The sequence below is a fragment of the Thamnophis elegans genome, chromosome 4, assembly GCF_009769535.1.
Source record: "Thamnophis elegans isolate rThaEle1 chromosome 4, rThaEle1.pri, whole genome shotgun sequence".
Taxonomy (NCBI): Eukaryota; Metazoa; Chordata; class Lepidosauria; order Squamata; family Colubridae; genus Thamnophis; species Thamnophis elegans.
In genome coordinates, this window is record NC_045544.1 from 84,576,612 (window position 1) to 84,594,843 (window position 18,232).

Here is an 18,232-nt window from a genome sequence, read left to right on the forward strand (position 1 = left end):
GCTAAGGTAAGAGGAAGGGGGATTCAGCTTATAAATAAAGAAAAATGCAGATTTTTGCCTAGTGTTTTCTGCTTAGCTCTAGTCCTTTCCCTGCTCCAAGTGCAGGCCCAAACATATTCCTTAAAGAATATTCCCTAAGAATCTTTTTTGTCTTTTGCTACTGAACATCAGCTTCAGAATTGTTCTTCATTTTGAGGTAGAAGATGTACACCAAGATCATCAAATATAAGTTCTTAAACTGGCATCATACTATTGTTTTTAAAAAAACTTCACTAAACTCTTTCTTGAAGCTTAAGAAAAGTCTTAAGTTTTCATACTACCTGGATGGTATGAAAAGTTTTCATACCACCCGTCTCAACATTGCCTTCCCACTTGCATTAGTGCCCCTACTACAGTGCCCTTTGGCATACAAAAAATATTAAATCTGGCCTTCAGTCACCAAAAGGTTGTAGATATAGCAAGCTAAACAACAACAGATAACCAGAAATACAAAATGAAAGCCAGAAAATCAAATAGTCAGGTGTGAGTCAATAAAGATATGCTTTATCTCAAAATGATGAACTGTTGGCTTCATTCACTGCTTAAAAATGCTAAATACACAGCTTATTTCTAAATTTCTTCCTTGTCATGTTAAGACAGAAGTTAAGAATATAAACCCATTAAGGAAACCATGTTTGGAATTATCAAAGCAAGCGTGCGCTTACCTTTCGAATGCCAGTCACAGCATAGGCGTGACCAGCCACTAAGCCATTTGCTAGGACTCTTGTTGGCTGTAGGAAAAACAAAATCAACATATTTCACCATGCTGTGAACTATTTTCTTCCTGCCTAGTGGAACCAATACAGTTTTAAGAGAAAACAACAGGTACTTGATCCATTCTGAATATTTGTAAGCAGTTTGAGCTAAACTCCCCACTAAACTTTCTGCAAACTATTGTGAAATGATGGGGATGATTCAGCTGCTGGATAAAAAATGTTCATCTTAGAAAAATTAGAAAAAAATTGCTGAGCTGCAGCATAGTGCAGAAAAGGAGAATAGAAGCAATATCTTTTTATCTCCACATATGAAATCATCAAAATCTGATTTTAAATAAATTACGTATTTGTATAGAACTGTGATGGCAAACCTATGGTAACTGTGCCACTGGTGGCACGTGGAGCCCTCTCTGTGGGCATGCACACTGTAGCCCAGCCCAACTCCACACGCATGCATGTGCGCCTCCTGCCAGGCAGCTGATTTTTGGGTCTTTGCTGCTCATGCGGGAGATGCATGGACATGCACAGAGGGTGGAGGGGTCATGTGCACATGCAGGAGACACAAATGCATGCACGGGATGGGGGGGCCTGCATACATGCATGGGAGCAGGGGTGTGGTGCCCCCCACGTTCCATTTTTTGTCCCAGGAGGCTTCAGTGAGGCCTGCTAGACCCAAAATGGGGCACAGGGGGTGTCACACGTGCATATGTGGAAGGAGAGCATGGGAGGGTGTTGCGGGTGCATGCACAAGGGGGCATGGCATGCAGGGGGTGTCGCACACAAATTGCATTATGGGTGTGGGCGTCCGTGGGCATGCTGTCGAGCCTGCACGCTTTCAGCATGCAAGGAAAAAAGGTGAGCCATCACTGATATAGAATACAATACAATTTATATAACTCCTTCCAAAATGTTTCTAAGACAGATGGGGCTATAGAAAAGATACTCTTAAATGACAAATAATTTATGTCTTTCATTAATGCAAGTGTTTTAGGCTTCCCCCCCCCCCCAAAGTTCTTATAAAGTGATTCATATTCACCTTATTCTTTTTAATACTATTTTTTAGGGGACATTTGTGCTCTTAAAAGAAGGCACCAAAATCTTGTTTTTCATCTCCTTTATTAGAATAATCTCTTTTATCACATAATGTTCTTTGCTGGGCAACTAATAGAGGAAATGTCTCACTTACTTCAATAAATGACATATAGGGAACTACAGGATAATTTTTTTAAAATAATAATGTGAGAGAAAAGAAAGAAAGCTCTTACCCCTGCATGAGTCTGGCACCCCATGAGCGAGCTGCTGTAGGTTGCTCTTATCAAGATGTCCCAGAGATCAGGTGATGCATCAGCCAACTTTATTGTCATATTAACTCCCCCTGTGAAATCTACCAGCGCTTCCGACACTTGCCCAATCTGTAGATCTTCATAAGAACCACACAGCCTGCCAAGAGAATTTTGCCAGGTATTTTTAAAATGAATGTTAGACTATAACAGGGCTCATCAACCTTAAACCCTCAAGGAGCCACAAAGGTCGCAACCGGAAGCCCCCCGTTCAATTCTGGAGCTGATTGGAAGTCCAGTTCTCCCACCATAGAGTCTCCTCCTAGCATGGCATCCTTTTTCTTCTATCTATCCAAACCGAAAGCCCTATCAATTGTGGAGCCAACCAACGACAGGGAGCCTCAGCAGAGGGATGAAAGAGCCATATGTGGCTCCAGAGCCACAAGTTGCCAACCTCTGGACTATTATAACAATAGATTTTAAATAGACTGAATAAGATCCATAATAGAATGCTAAGGAAATCACATACTTGGCATAAGCTTTTTCCAGAAGAGCTCCCCAGAATAGGTTCTTATTAGCAGAAGAAAGAAAAACAAGCTGACCAGTTTCATTTACTGGTAGTCGATCATCTACTACAACATCAATCCATTCTCCAAAATGCCAGAACTGAAAAAAAAAGGGAAGGGAAAACACAATGATCATGCTCCTATTTCAAAGACGGAGAAAGGGCATTATCTAATCCTGCTCATTGATGATCAAACCATAACTGCAGGAAAGTATAAGTGAACTTTTTGCAACAGTAATATGATAATGATCAAAACAATAATGTTTGAAGAGATGAGTTCGGGTTATATGAAAGTCAGATGGATCTCCAGGATCTGAAGTGATAAGGAGGAGCATGCATTTGATAAAATTAAAGCACTTCAGATGAAAAGATTTTTCTTGCTTGAAAAAGTTAAGTATCCAGACTACATAATGTTTTGATTTGTTTCATGGGATAATGTGGTCATTTTCCTCCTTGCAATAATAATCCTTATCACAATAATCTCACATGCATCATTGTGCAAATGAGATATGTATTATGTAATCTGCACCTACTATTTCACATGACTAATATAGCATGGTACATAAATCATGTCATTCATGCAATGACATCATGACACATATTTTCCCTCTATTTTATTATTCCCTTGTGCAAAGGCCCATATCAATGGCAATTCCTATCCTAAACCTCTAAAGAGAACTACGTTGATGAAGGCTAATTCATATATTGACAGAACTGCCTGAATTATTGATTACATTTACAGAAATCTGACATTTTTACTGTTAGGATGTTTCATCAGATAGCTGTACCGAGAATTATGCTCACCTTGAAATGAAATATTCCAGCATATTTCTTCCTCTCAAAGCTCTGGTTTCGTGGTACCACATTAAATAAAATGTCTTCATGAAATGTTAATGCTTCCACTGCAGCCAAAAACCAGCAGTTCTCTGTACCAAAATTAAGGAAAACAGACGGTGACCTAAAAACTGTTTGTTCACCTTATTTCAGGCACTAAATAGAAGGCAGTATACATTCAGGTATTTATTACTTGTATAATTAACCAGGAACTGACTAATAGAGGCCAAATGTAGCTTGGTGCCATATTCTGTAGAATGCATTTCATCTTCAGTAGTAAATTTGTAACTGAAGCTTAGGTTAGAAAGCAGAACTTTTATATTTCTAGTGAAATTTTATTTGGTTATTCAATTTGTATAACTGCCCATTTCATATCTGGACAGCTCACACAATTAACTTACAAAAAATTCTTTTAAAATTGCATGTTTGTTCCATTTGCATATATTTATGGTTGTGTGGTTGACTTTATATTTTTATTTTTATATTTTTTATTGCTGGAGAAATCCCAAATGGGCAGCAAAATGTCCTTTACTTAAATTGGAGCAATTGGTTTTAATCTGCCTTATTTCAAGTCAGAACCTTCCATGAAATTTAATTATTTTTCATAGGCTAACTTTTCTGAAAATTTCATCTAAAAAATGTATAGCCATTTAAGCTTATACTGCACATATACTAAATAAGTAGAGGCAGAATTCTAATAATTCCAAATATAGGCTACATAGCTCAATTTGGAGCAGCCTATTTTCTGCCCAGGGACGTGCAGTCACTAGAGGCAGGGGAGGCGTGGCCTCATCAGTCATGAGGAAAAGGAAAGAATTTTAAAGAATAATAATTCTTTAATTCAAGGTAGTTGCTTCCAGACTCCAAGTCACAGTGACTTTGAGTCTGCTTAGTGTTAACTGTAGGAGGAGGCTAGAGAACTATGGGCCTCCTTTGCATAAGGAATTTTTCGCCTTTTAAGAGTTAAGCAAGGATTAAAAAGCGAAAAATTTTGTATGCAAAGGAGGCACGTGATTCTCCCGCCTCCTGATCTGGGAGCAGTGAATCATGCCTTGCAGTTGAGCAACTGCGCAATCTAGCAGCAGGAGCCTTGCTTGTAAAATGCGCCTGTGTTGGAAAAGTTCATGCTCTGAGCAAGTTCAACTGTCCACTTTGCATCACGGGAGCCGCCAAGAGCAGAACCATCTATAGTCAGAAGACTTAGAGGTCTCTTATTTCAAAAACTCTCCCTTAAGAATGATTAAGTGTGCATTAAGACATTATTGTTATTATCATCCCCAACATGGGAAATTAAAGCAATCTGCATATGGAAGCCACTTGGGAGTTTATGGCCACAAACATGGTAAGTGAATATGAGGCTACTGAGAAGTAAAGCCCACAGACTTAACTGCTGGGCTGGCTGCAGGCCGGGGCAGCGGGCAGGCAGTGGCCTTGGTGGCGGCAGGGCACTTTGCATCATGGGAGCCGCCAAGTGCCTTTGCTGCAGACCCAGGTATGGTGCTGGGCTGACTGCAGGCCAGCACCATACCCGGGTGTGCAGCAAAGGCACTTGGCAGCTCCGTGATGCAAAGTGTCCCACCCCCACTGAGGCCAACATTCACGCCACCACCGATGCTGCCACTCGGGCACTTTGCGTCACGGGAACTTCATCGGCCACCACTGCTGCTTCCTCCACTGCCGCCACTTTCCCCTCTGCCCTGGCCGCGGCTTATGCCGCATTCGGAGTGCTGCCCTTTGGCAAGACGTAGAGCCTGGAGTCCCTGCTGGACATCATGGTGCAGTGTGTGGCAGAGAAGTGGCCCTTCCAGTGGGTAGAGGAGCGGTTTGAGCTCATCCTGGAGCCTGTGCAGTGCCGCATCGTCTACTGGTCCTTCTCCCCACATCAGCCCTTCCTCTCCCAGTAGCTTCTCCTCCTTTAAACCTCTTTTTGCCCACTGTCAAGCCGCTTTTTTTCTTTTTGCCTCACCAGCCATAAGCTCACCGCACATCACTGTTTCTGCCAGACCATTCCAAGTTAGAATGGGCTTTTCCCAGAGCTACTATTCTTGAAATAGATCTGGTAGACTAAGCTAAACTTGACACATTCTAAATATTCACACAAAAGGCATTCTCTCTTGAAATATTTCTTACCTATCGGTCCTTGACATAGTGCAAGCCTTTTTTTGTTGGTAGAATAAAAGATTGGATTCTTATGCAGCTCCTGCAATATATAGGTATATATAAGCCACTTTAAACCCATACAAGACTATGTTTATACAATGCCTTATTGTATAAATACATTTATAATATTATAAGCGTTTTTGTTTTGCTATAGTATGAAACATGTTGAAACTCAAGAAAGAAGTGTAACATAGGGAGTTTGTAATCTAGCATATAACCAAGGATCAGCCTAAAATTAAATAAGTGTTTCCTGCCAGCATTATAATATCTGATTTAAGACCAGTCCTAAGAAATCAGAATAGTTCTGACCAAGTGACTGTTTTCATTTCTGAATTGAATAAGTCAAAACATAAATACAGTAGCATTTGGTAGTGATGAATATTTAAATGAGAATCAAAAGAAGGCCTAGAAATGTGATGAGTCAAACTATTCTTAGGAATCAATGTTAACAGAACGTGTTTGTCATATAAACATAAATGTTCAGCCTGTTCATTCTTTCAAAGATAAAGTGGATATATTTTAACATAATACATCTTTTGTTGATACAGTGTTTATCCCTCGAGCTTTCACAATCAGATAATTGCATTCTTAGTTTCCCTGGAACTACTGAAACTAGTATTATTCTTGTAAGAAAAAATGATAATCACTCAAAACCGCATTTATATGCCCAAGAATAATACATCTACCAACAAGGAAATATCAAGCCAAAATCCAAAGTTAAATAAAACCAAAAATATCAGGCATTTCATGGAAGCTTGACATTCAGACAAATCAACCATCAATGGATATATATTGTAGACATAAGCCACATGTATACATCATTCAAAAGAGATGATAAAAAAGCTAAGAAGGAAATACAAAGAGCAAAAAATATCCTCACCACCACCTACAACCAGATAAGGAGGGATTAACATCAGAAAAACAAAGAAAAATAATGTCTTAATCAAACTACCAACGAGAGAACCATTATCAAAGATAATATTATCAAACATCACTAATTGCAACTTCACAATATTGAAAGAAAAGCAATAATAAAGGGACTGGAAGCTGCATTGTGCACAAAGGGCAAACAAGCAAAGGCAAGCTACTTTAACCTAGCCTAAGCAGAAACTTAAAAAAAAAAAGAATAGCCACTGGAGGTTGTAATGGCTAAATGGAATCTGAACTTCTAGAGATAAGGATAGTTTGTTTAGTTAACAATCCATTAATGAATCAACAGCAAAAAAATTAAAAGAAAAATGAGGGCAAAGGCACCGCTAGTCTGCAACAGTCAGCCACTGGAAAAGAGAAGTTCAGTTAGAGCAGGCTTAAGAACAGAATAAAGTGCCAGAGTTCATCCTCTCTTAAGGACTTAAGAAGTTTCACATTAAAAAATAGCACTTTTGAATTGACGCTAGAAAACACAAGAGTAGGATATATTTGCAATGGGCCGGGAATAACAGGCACAATGTAACCTCCATTCCTGCATTCAGAAACTGAGCCTCTGGTACAAGCAAGGGGTTGAGTAGAAAGTACAGATCTACCCTGACTGTGGTTCTCTGAAGTATGCAGTTAATAACTTTCTCATTATCTGGTCTTTTTTAAAGCTAAATTATGTGGCCTTGAATTGCAAAGCATGTGTTATACCTCCACAGGTAGTCTTCAACTTATCATCATAATTGAGCAGAGTAAGTATATTGTGCCAGTCTTTAAGCAGGTCATCACATGACCAACACAATTTTACAACTTTTTTTATGGCAATCATTAAGTGAATGGCATGGTTGTTAAGCAAGCCTATTGTTCACAATGGGTGGTTTTTACTGGAAACTGAAAATAAACATTGGTTTCCACAATTTAAATTGTGACTCACAGTCACAAGACATGAGATGTTGCATACAGCCTTAAATGCAGGTTGCTTGCTGAGCTCCCAAAATACAATCATGTGACCATGGCTGGGTATTGGAACTTCAAATCCAGGTCATAATTGTCTTTTTCAGAATCCTTCATAACTTTAAATGGTCACTAAATGACCGGTCATTAAGCAAAGACGATCTTTGTAAAACAAGTCCTCCATACTAAGATTTCAGAAAACCATTTTCTTTTCTTTCTTTTAATAAAATGTTCCCATAATACAAATTGCATCACTTACATGTGGCCTCTTCCACTGTATCTTTTGGGGCAGTTTCTGGAGCAATGGTCCTGTGCCTATGGATCTCACATCTGCTGGGAAGGACAGGTCTTCAAACAAACACCCTTTCTTCAAGCACTCTGCCAGCAAACTGTGATAGTTCTGTTGGCTAAGATTATTGGGCTCTGCAAAGCTTTTGTCTTCAAGGGTCGCCATTGCTGTCGCTTGCTCTTCTGTTGGTGCATGCAAAATAGCTGCCGAAAAGGCATAACTATGTCACACAGTGTTGTTCTGAATCTGCGTAGTGGTTCTAACTCCCTTTTCCAAAGCTAGATGTTCTTCAATCCAAATCTGACCTGCTTGGAAAGATACCATAAAAAGTGAACAAGTAAATAAGTAAACAAGCAAGCAAGTTCACTCATTCACTTGCTCTATGGCACTTCCCAGGCTATTAAAACATTGTGGGATGTGTCATATTAAGGAACAAACTGGGTTAATTTTTCAATGTCACATTTTAAAAAGCAAGCGACAAATCACGTACCCCACCCTAAGTTTCTGGAGGGAAAGTACAATTCCAGAGAGAAAAGAGATAGCATACAAAGCACATGAAAAACTGCAGAAACAGTCATTTTAATCTGGATTTCTAAAGAATGCCTGACTGGTGTAGATCATGTCATGCTTTGAAAAATGGTGCATATTATTATTAACTCTTCTTTGAAACCACACCAGAATTATTCTGAAACCAGTAAAAATTATCTAAGCTGGCATATGTTCATGTAGGTCATGTAGATTTCAGAATCAACTTTTAATGAGTAAAAGGAAGGAAACAAGTTGAGCATATAATAAGCCACAGAAATTACAAGTCTATTAAACAAAAATATAGTTTATTCTTATTTAAAACAGAAAAGAAAATTAGTTTTAACAGCTTTGTATTTTGCAGCTAGATTCCTGACCATACTAATCTTAACAGTTTAAAAACCAAACATCCCCCATCTCTAGAAAGTGTATTCTCAGAATATTTTGCACAGATAATAGTGTGCTTAAGAGTCACTTGATTGTTTTAAGAAAAGTCTTCAGAACATTCTTCAGAATCATAAAATGTAGTCTCACATGGTCAATCAAAAATTCCACTTTATCCTCCTTATTAGATATCCTAATTCTTACTTTGAAAATCCCCAGTGAGCTCTTCCTTCCAAGATTAAACTTCTTTGTATGTGAAGATTTCATCTGGAGTGTTTGTAACGGGGGGGGGGGGAGTGATTCTGAGTTTGACAGCCATATCCTCACTAAATGAGCACTTAGAGCACTTAGAAAATTGCTAGATAAAATGGCCAGTCTCTCAAGACTGTGCTTAGGTATAGATATAATTGAGAGCCGTTTTGTGAAGTGGTTAAGGCACAAGGCTAGAAACCAGAAGATGGTGAGTTCTACCACCGCCTTAGGGATGAAGCCAGCTGGGTGACTTTTGGCCAGTCATTCTCTCTGTTTCAACGAAGAAGGTTTCTGAAAGTCTTGCCAAGAAAACCTCAGGGACAAGTCCAGGCAGTCAATGTATTAAGATTGATTTAAAGGTGACAAAAATATATCAAGAATTAGGTAGATATGATCATTGCATAATATCCTCCCTAAGCTTGGCAGAATAAGAGAAAAATTGTTGCTTTCTGACTATGGAAGGACACGTACAATTTCAATTCATCCAGTAATTCACTAGATTTTCACGTCAGCAATTGATGATTGTCCATACTTTGTGCAAAGAACAAGGAGGAGTGAGATTGCATGCCAGGATGTTAGATTTCTCTGCTTGACCATTTGCCAATTCTGTTCTTGGCTGACTGCATGCTTGGCACGATGTGCAAGCATGCAGTCAGCCAAGAGGTGGGTTCCTACGGTTCGGACCAGTTGATGATGATACCTAATTTGGGCAATGAAACATCTGCAAGAAAATAACCAAGCTCAGATAGCAGCAAGGACCCCTCATTTCAAACCTGAGCTGCAAATATTCTCCTTTATATGTTATGATCCTGGGCAGGATCACAAAACAAGAATAAAAACATCATGTAAAATAAATAAAAAATATTACCAAATCTCCCAGTTCCTCAAAGTAAGCATCCTAACCAATGCCATGCGGTGAGGTTTATGGCTGGTGAGGCAAGCGGGCAAAAGCCGCCTGTTGCATATTCAATATGCAAATACCAGCTGCGACCTGATTGGTTGGTCGTTTGACAGTTGGTCTGAGTGCTAGTATAAATACCCTGACAGTTGCAGGGAACGTTTGAATCGCTGTCACCTGTGTTATAATAAAGATCTGTCTTGCACATGGCTCCTGCGTGTCAATTCCCTCACAACAACAACCCACACGTTTACAATACTGGCGACGAAGGTGGGATTGATATGCGATTCCCGCAGAGCCTAACAACATCAGCCAACTAGTAAGGAGCCACAGGACAGCCAGAAGCCCTGTCGCTGCCTCCGTTCTCCGGGCCGTGCTGCCTGCGCCCACTGCGAGCCTTGCCGCCGTGCCTCAACTCCTGCCGAAGCCGCTCGTTGCATGCCTTCGGCGCCTACAGGCCTCCAGGGCCTGCCTTCCTGTCCTGCCTGCCTTCCAGGCACCTAGCTGTTTCCAGCTGCCTCTGCCGAGGCCGTCCTACGAAGGCTGCAAGCATCTCAAAGCCCCTGTCTCCACTTCGCTGCCTCCAGGGCACGAATTCCTCCCCGTGATGCCTGCCTGACCAGGAGAGAGAGAGAGGAAGAAGGAGGAGGACTGAAGCGTGTCCCTGCCATCCGTCTCCTGCCTTGCTTCCTCGCCCTCCTGGCCTCAGCTCCGCGCCTCAACGAAGGGAAAGGAGAAGCCTGCCTTCTCGGCCTCCCGACGCCTCCTCGGCCTTCCATCGTTCCCCTGTCTTAGCTGCCTCCAGGGGCCTGAAATCCTCCTGTCCTGCCTGCTAGCTCCGTTCTCTGCCTTGAGGAGAAGCCGCCCCTCCCTGCCTCCCCGCGAGCCTGCTTCCCAACGGGAAGCCGAGGAGCCTCTCTCAACGCTCCTCCTAGACCTCCGTGCTGCCTGCCAGTCCCCACCTCCGTACAAGGCGGTGCCTCTGCTGTCCAAGCCATCTGCGAGCAGCGAGCCGCCTCCAGGGCCGATTTTCAAGCCTGGACCGAGAGAATCAAAGTTGTTTTGTTTGGGCATGCGCAGTTAAGGGGGGGGGGGGAATTTTAAATAAATAAAATGTGAATAAAGTACGAGGGAAAGGAAGAAATGTGAAATGTGAGAAACGTAATGTGAAAATTACTGGAGGGAGGAGGAAGAGAAACAGAATTGCTAATAGTACATTCAAGGAACTGCTGTTTGGAATGAAAAAAAAAAATGGGGAACTGCTGTTTGAATCGTATTAATAAAAATAATTCACTTAACATGGGGAAATATGCAATGTAATTTTCAAAGTTGTTGTTATAATGTTGGTCCACCCCCCCCTTCAACTGATCTGGGGGAAAGGAGTGTTGCATATTCAATATGCAAATACCAGCTGCGACCTGATTGGTTGGTCGTTTTGACAGTTGGTCTGAGTGCTAGTATAATACCCTGACAGTTGCAGGGAACGTTTGAATCGCTTGTCACCTGTGTTATAATAAAGATCTGTCTTGCACATGGCTCCTGCGTGTCAATTCCCTCACAACAACAACCCACACGTTTACAATACCGCCCTATGTCGGACACAGCCCCGGGCTTTTGGAAGGGCTCTACCACACCAAGGGAGAACCCATCTTTCTCCCCTCTCCTACAAAACAGCATCAGAAGGAGAAAGGGGCAGATTATAGTAATGAAGACACTCCACACTCAAAGTAGTTCCCCTTAGACAGGAAACGGAAAATGATTATAAACATGCCTGCTGAATGGTCAGCCTCCTCGCTTTAACAGTTTTGGGTTGCCGAAATATTTTTAAAAGTGCCAGCCCGCGCGCCAGCAGAGGCGAGTAAAACACACACACACACTACAACACACACACACACACAAATACTTACAATAATACAATTACTTACAAATTACCTTAATTTTGAATTCTTCCTCCTCCCTCCTCCCCACATACCTTTTCCAGCTGTTCACAGAGCATTTCAACTCTGCTCTTGTCTGCCATGATGAAAATGTAAAAATGTAAAAGGAAAAAGGCAAGAGCTGCTGAGGTCAGGCTGGGTTAGCTGCTGCAGAGTCTCCAATGGATGACTCTGCTTAAACTATTTAAAGAGCCTCAAAAAAGTGCCCTCTACAGGAGGAGGCGAGAGAACCACGTGCCGTATCTACATAAGGAATTTTCGGCTTTTAATCCTTGCTAACTCTGCTTGAGTGATCATAAAGATAGACTAAATGAGGCACGTGGTTTCTCCCGCCACCTCCTGTAATTTTTATAGGGTTTTTTAAATAGTTAAGCACTAAGCAGAGTCATCCACTGTGACTCTGGCAGCAACTACCTCAGCCTTTTTCCTTTTACATTTTTTTTCTTTTCATGATGACAGTGGTGAAGCCCTGCCTCCCCTGACTGCACGTCCCTGATCCTAACCTCCCCTCCAATATCATCCCCATTCGATTGACTGGGCTCTAGCCTCACCCTTCCAGTGTTTGGAGAGGGTGAAGCTAGGAGGGTGAATAGCAGCTCTTCAAGGGCATTCCAGACCATGAGAAAAGTGCCTGCCAGATTGCCAGATTGCCAGATTGCAAGAGGAAAGGTATTCCACAGAGCAAGCAACAGGGAAGGAGACCTGAGGCTTGACTATCCTATCTGATCTTGTGGCATGGCAAATATCCAAAAGCAGAGCCCATTCCCTCATAGAACCTGGCCATTCAGGGCTTTAAAGGTAATAATCAGCATTTTGAATTGCACTTGGAAAGAAAGCGAAAGCTATTACAGCTCGTACAGCAACAGTATAATAGGAGGCAGACTATGGAGCGCCCAGAAATATGTGTACTGCTGCATTGTGGACTAATAGTAAGGTTTAGATGGTCTTCAAGTGCAGCTCATGTAACTCTGTTGCAGTATCTAATCTAGCCAGGAAGTGTCCAGGACATGATGACAATGAGCAAGTACTCCTGTTCCTGGAAAGGGTGTAACCAGCATGCAGATGAATCTGTGCAAAGTGCCACAATTGAGCTATTGGCCAAAGACTCAAATAGGTCACAACACTGACAGTAACACATATTAGTTAAGTCACCTGTGTATCCAATATTCTAAGTTGCTGGTGGTGTGGCATGATACAATTCTCTTTTTCTCTAGGTATAGTAACAAAACATGTGCAGTAAGAAAAGTTGTATGGATTTCTTTCTCATTTTTCATCTTAAAATGTTCCAACAGTGTTGGAAGCAAACAGAAACTTCTAATTCCGAATAGCAGAATTGGAAGGGACTTTGGAGGTCTTCTAATCCAACCTCCTGCGCAAGCAGGAAACCCTATGCCATTTCAGACAAGTGGCGTCCAATCTCTTCTTTAAAATCTTCAGTATTGGAGCACCCACAACCTCTGAAGGCAAGGTGTTCCACTGATTAATTGTTCTAACTATAAGAAAATATATCCTTAATTCTATCTTGCTTCTCTCCTTGATTAGTTTCCTTCCATTGTTTCTTGTCCTGCACTCAAGTGCTGAAGTTTGCTCAGTTCACACTGAGCCTATAAGTATCTATTCCAAAGTATTTTCAACTCTGATAAGCATTACACCTGATTTTCTTTTTCTCTTTTCTTTCTCCATGCTTATAGAAGTGCCAGAAGGGCACATCACTTTCTTGACAGAAATCTACTCCCAGGGGACTTCTGAAGACCTCGTAAAATTAGACCCACTTTGTTGACTGCTCCAAGTATATGTATTCACATAGATCTCAGTTACATTCTGTAGGATAGATTTGCATTAAGTTTTCAATATGTCTAATGAATAAAACCAAATGGTTTTTAAAAGAAATTGTATCCCTTATTTGTAAAAACAAGATAACTATAAATTACATTACTAGAGAGCTAGATGGATGAATGAGCTGAGAATATTTGCATTTGCTGGATATAGCCACTAATCAAAATAAACTGCTGCTTCACCCTGCGTAAGCTAGAACTTTCAAACTCTACTGAATCAATAGAATATTTCATTAAAGCCACTCGAATTACTGTGTCATTTAAAGAAAAGAGAGCATGTTAGGTTCTGCCAGAGAAACGACAACAAAATAGATATTAGAATGATACCCAATATCATCCATAAATTATAATATTAATGTGGAAATATTTCTTTGTCAGTGGAAGATTATTGTTAACTGTATTAAGATATCACTGTCTACAAAATGCAGTGAACTAACAAATTCCTTTTGAACAAGTACTGACTGGCCACACAAGAAGAGAAAAGGATGACCTGGACCTTTTGCTATAAATCCAAAGCAATGTGAAAAATCCTCTTAAACATGTAGTCAAAAACTTGCTTTGGGTACAGTCATCACTTTAATTTATAAATTATAAAACTCATTGTTACAATGGGATATTAGAAAAATGATGGAACAGAATGGAGAAAAGAACATTGCATTATGTCTTAATTGTCAGGAATTATTAATTAAATCAGAATTAATGAAGGGAAAACATACAAATCAAATGGTTGGCTTGGTTTTAAACCAACAAAATTATGCACATTATATTTTGTAGTTAAAATCTGACCAGACCCACCTCCCGGCCAGGTGTGAATGGAATATATGACCTGCCAGGAAGAAAGGGGGCCGTGGGAGAGGGGAGGGGGTCTATGGAGATAGGGGGAAGTCGGAGCATCCTGGTCATGACTGGGAGGGGCAGATATGGTGAGAGCTGTTGGGCTAGCCATTATTGGGGAACAAGGACTCGCTACATTACAGCAATTGCTTGTTCCGGCCCTTCAGGCTCAACTCAAGGATCTGGTGTCAAAGGAGTTCAGGGCCCTGGTCTGAGGTTGTTGTTGCTAAATGCCAGGTCAGTTGTGAACAAAGCTCCCCTCGTCCGAGATTTAATACTGGACGAGGAGGCAGACCTGGCATGTATAACCAAAACTGGCTGGGCCAAGAGGGAGGTGTTCCCCTCTCAGAAATGTGCCCAGATGGGTTTCAGGTGTTCACCAACCACGACACCAGTAAAGGGGTGGGGGAGTAGCAGTTATCGTCCGAATGTCATTAGTTTCTCGCAGGATCCCTGCCCCAGAGATTGTGGGGTGTGAGTCTCTCCTCTTGAAGTTGGACCTAAGGGTTCAATTGGGCTTGCTATTGATGTACCTGCCTCCCAGCTGTGTCATGACAGCCCTGCCTGTGCTATGAGAGGCAGTAGCCAGGTTGGCGGTGGAGTTCCCCAGACTTATGGTATTGGGGGACTTTAATCTGCCATCTCTCTGTGAATGCTCTGATGGGGCACAGGAGTTCATGGCTTCCATGACAACCATAGACCTGACCCAGGTAGTTCAGGGTCCGACTCATAGGGCGGGACACACGCTTAACCTTGTATTTCTCTCGGGGCAGTGGAGATATGATCTTGATTTAAGGGGAATAGAGACCTTGCCCTTGCATGGTCAGATCACTCCTTGCTGAAGCTTGACTTTAGGACACTACCCCCCCCCCACTCCAGGGAGGTGGAGCCCCAGGTGCCTGATGGACCCTGAGGGGTTTCAGGGAAAGTTTGGAGAGATACCTGACTCCCTTGTCCGCAATCTGGCTGAGTCTTTGGTCACTGCCTGGAATAGTGTGGCAGCTGGAGCATTGGATCGGATTGCGCGTTTGAGGCCTCTCCGGCAGCGGCTCCAGGAGGGCACCTTGGTTTACCGAGGAACTCTGGGAGATGAAGTGCCAAAAGAGGTGCCTAGAGTGACGTTGGAGGGCTAGTAACTCTGAGTCTGAATGATTACTACTAAGAGCCTTTATTAGGACTTATCTAGTGGTGATATGGGCAGCAAAATGTGCACATTTTTCCGCTCTTATTGCGTCCACAGAATCTCACCCAGCCATCCTTTTAGGGTGACCAGCTCCCTCCTGAAAGGTGAGGAGGTGGGGGAACCCTTGCAGGGAAGAGCTGAGGAATTTGTTCAGTTTCTGTCGGATAAAATCACTCAGATTTGGACAGACCTGGACTCCGTTTGGGCAATGCCAGCCGAGATGCCGAGGGCTAGTCTTAATCAGATTTTTTGGGATGAGTTTGAATTTGTCACCACAGAGGAAGTGGACAAGGCCATGGGAGCAATGAGTGCCTCCACCTGTTTATTAGACCCGTGCCCCTCCTGGCTGATTTCAACCAGCAGAGAGGTGACACGAGGCTGGCTCCAGGCGATTATCAACGCATCTTTGCAGGAAGGGTTTTTCCCGCAACCATTAAAGGAAGCAGTGGTGAGACCCCCTCCTCAAGAAGCCTTCCCTGGACCCAGCTGTTTTGAAAAACTATCGTCCCGTCTCCAACCTTCCTTTTTTAGGGAAGATTGTTGAAAAGGTGGTGGCGCTTCAACTCAGACGGACCTTGAAAGAAAAGGATTATCTAGACTCCTGTCAGTCTGGTTTCAGGCCTGGATACAGCACAGAAACTGCTTTGGTCGCCCTGATCGATGATCTCTGGCGGGCTAGGGATGTTTAGAATGTTTAGAATGTTTATTATAATTTATAGGCCGCCCTTTTCCCTGAGGGGACTCAGGGCGGCTTACAAAACATGGGGAAGGGGGTACAAAGACAAAAAACATAAGACAATACATAATATTAAAAATAGAGCACAACATTCATTCATCATTCGGGAGGGGACGAACTAAGATTTTTTATCCCCAGGCCTGACGGGATAGCCAGATCTTAAGGGCCGTGCGGAAGGCCTGGGCGGTGGTGAGGGTGCGGATCTCCACGGGGAGATTGTTCCATAGCGTCGGAGCTGCAACTGAGAAGGCTCTCCTCCGCGTAGTCGCCAGTCGGCACTGACTGGCGGATGGAATTCGGAGGAGGCCTACCCTGTGCGATCTGATGGGACGCAGGGAGGTAATTGGCAGAAGGCGGTCTCTCAAATAGCCAGATCCACTACCATGGAGCGCTTTGTGAGTGGTAAGTAGGACCTTGAAGTGCACCCGGAGATCAACAGGTAGCCAGCGCAGCTCACGGAGGATCGGTGTTATGTGGGCGAACTGTGGTGCGCCCACGATCACTCGCGCGGCCGCATTCTGGACTAGCTGAAGTCGCCGGATGCTCTTCAAGGGCAGCCCCATGTAGAGCACGTTGCAGTATTCCAGCCTGGAGATCACAAGGGCTCGAGTGACTGTTGTGAGTGCCTCCCGATTCAGGTAGGGCCGCAACTGGCGCATCAGGCGAACCTGAGCAAATGCCCCCTGGTCACAGCTGACAAATGATGGTCGAAACTCAGCTGTGGGTCCAGGAGGACTCCCAAGTTGCGGACCCTGTCTGAGGGGTATAAATTTTGTCCCCCCAGCCTGATTGATGGAACATTAGCCAAATTATTGGGAGGAAAACACAACAGCCACTCGGTCTTTTCCGGGTTGAGCACCAGTTTGTTAGCTCTCATCCAGTCTTTGACAGCCTCAAGGCCCCGGTTCATCACTTCCACCGCTTCATTGAGTTGGCATGGGGCGGACAGATACAACTGTGTATCGTCCGCGTACTGATGGTATTTATCCCGTGCCTCCGAATGATCTCACCCAGCGGTTTCATGTATATGTTAAATAGTAGGGGGGATAAGACCAAGCCCTGCGGCACCCCACAAGTAAGGGGCCTCGGGGACGATCTCTGCCCCCCCACCAACACCGACTGCGACCTGTCCGAGAGGTAGGAGGAGAACCACTGCAAAACAGTGCCGCCCCCCACCTCCCGCAGTCGTCGCAGAAGGATACCATGGTCGATGGTATCGAAAGCCGCTGAGAGGTCAAGGAGAACCAGGATGGACGCATAGCCTCCATCTCTGGCTCTCCAGAGATCATCGGTCAATGCGACCAAAGCGGTTTCTGTGCTGTAACCGGGCCTGAAGCCAGACTGGAAGGGGTCAAGATAGTTAGCTTCCTCCAAGGTACGCTGAAGCTGGAAGGCCACCACCTTCTCAACAACCTTCCCCACAAAGGGGAGGTTGGAGACTGGACGGTAGTTGTTAAGAACTGCTGGATCCAAGGACGGTTTCTTCAGGAGGGGTCTCACCACCGCCGCCTTCAGCGCGGTGGGGAGATGCCCCTCCCGAAGAGAGGTGGTACAGCCGCCTGGATCCAGCCTCGTGTCACCTCACTGCTGTTGGCAACCAGCCAGGAGGGACACGGGTCCAGTATACAGGTGGAGGCACTCACAGCTCGCATAGCCTTGTCCACATCCCCGGAGGCAACATCCTGAAACTCAACCCAGAGATGGTCTGCCAGATCATTCCCTTGTGTCTCGGCTGGATCTGCAGGAGTGGAGTCCAGGTCCGATCAAAACCGAGCAACTTTGTCCGCCAAGAACTGTACATACTCCTCAGCCTTACCCTGTAAGGGGTTCTCCGTCTCCCTCCTATTTAGGAGGGAGCGGGTTATCCTAAACAGGGCGGCTGGGCGGGACTCGGCG

At 43.5% G+C, this 18,232-nt stretch overlaps 1 protein-coding gene across 1 annotated transcript in view; it reads right to left on the minus strand.

The window, feature by feature from the left end:
• The window catches only part of LOC116507731 (calpain-14-like), a 49,259-nt gene extending 41,342 nt beyond the window's left edge, over positions 1 to 7,917 (minus strand). Inside the window, exons 1-6 of the mRNA XM_032216058.1 lie at positions 7,723 to 7,917; positions 5,565 to 5,634; positions 3,405 to 3,526; positions 2,565 to 2,701; positions 2,021 to 2,195; positions 705 to 770 (exon numbers count right to left, since the gene is read on the minus strand). Of these exons, the coding sequence (XP_032071949.1) occupies positions 705 to 770; positions 2,021 to 2,195; positions 2,565 to 2,701; positions 3,405 to 3,526; positions 5,565 to 5,634; positions 7,723 to 7,917 (765 nt within the window). The remainder of the gene's footprint in view (positions 1 to 704; positions 771 to 2,020; positions 2,196 to 2,564; positions 2,702 to 3,404; positions 3,527 to 5,564; positions 5,635 to 7,722) is intronic.
• Between the last annotated feature and the right edge of the window lie 10,315 nt (positions 7,918 to 18,232).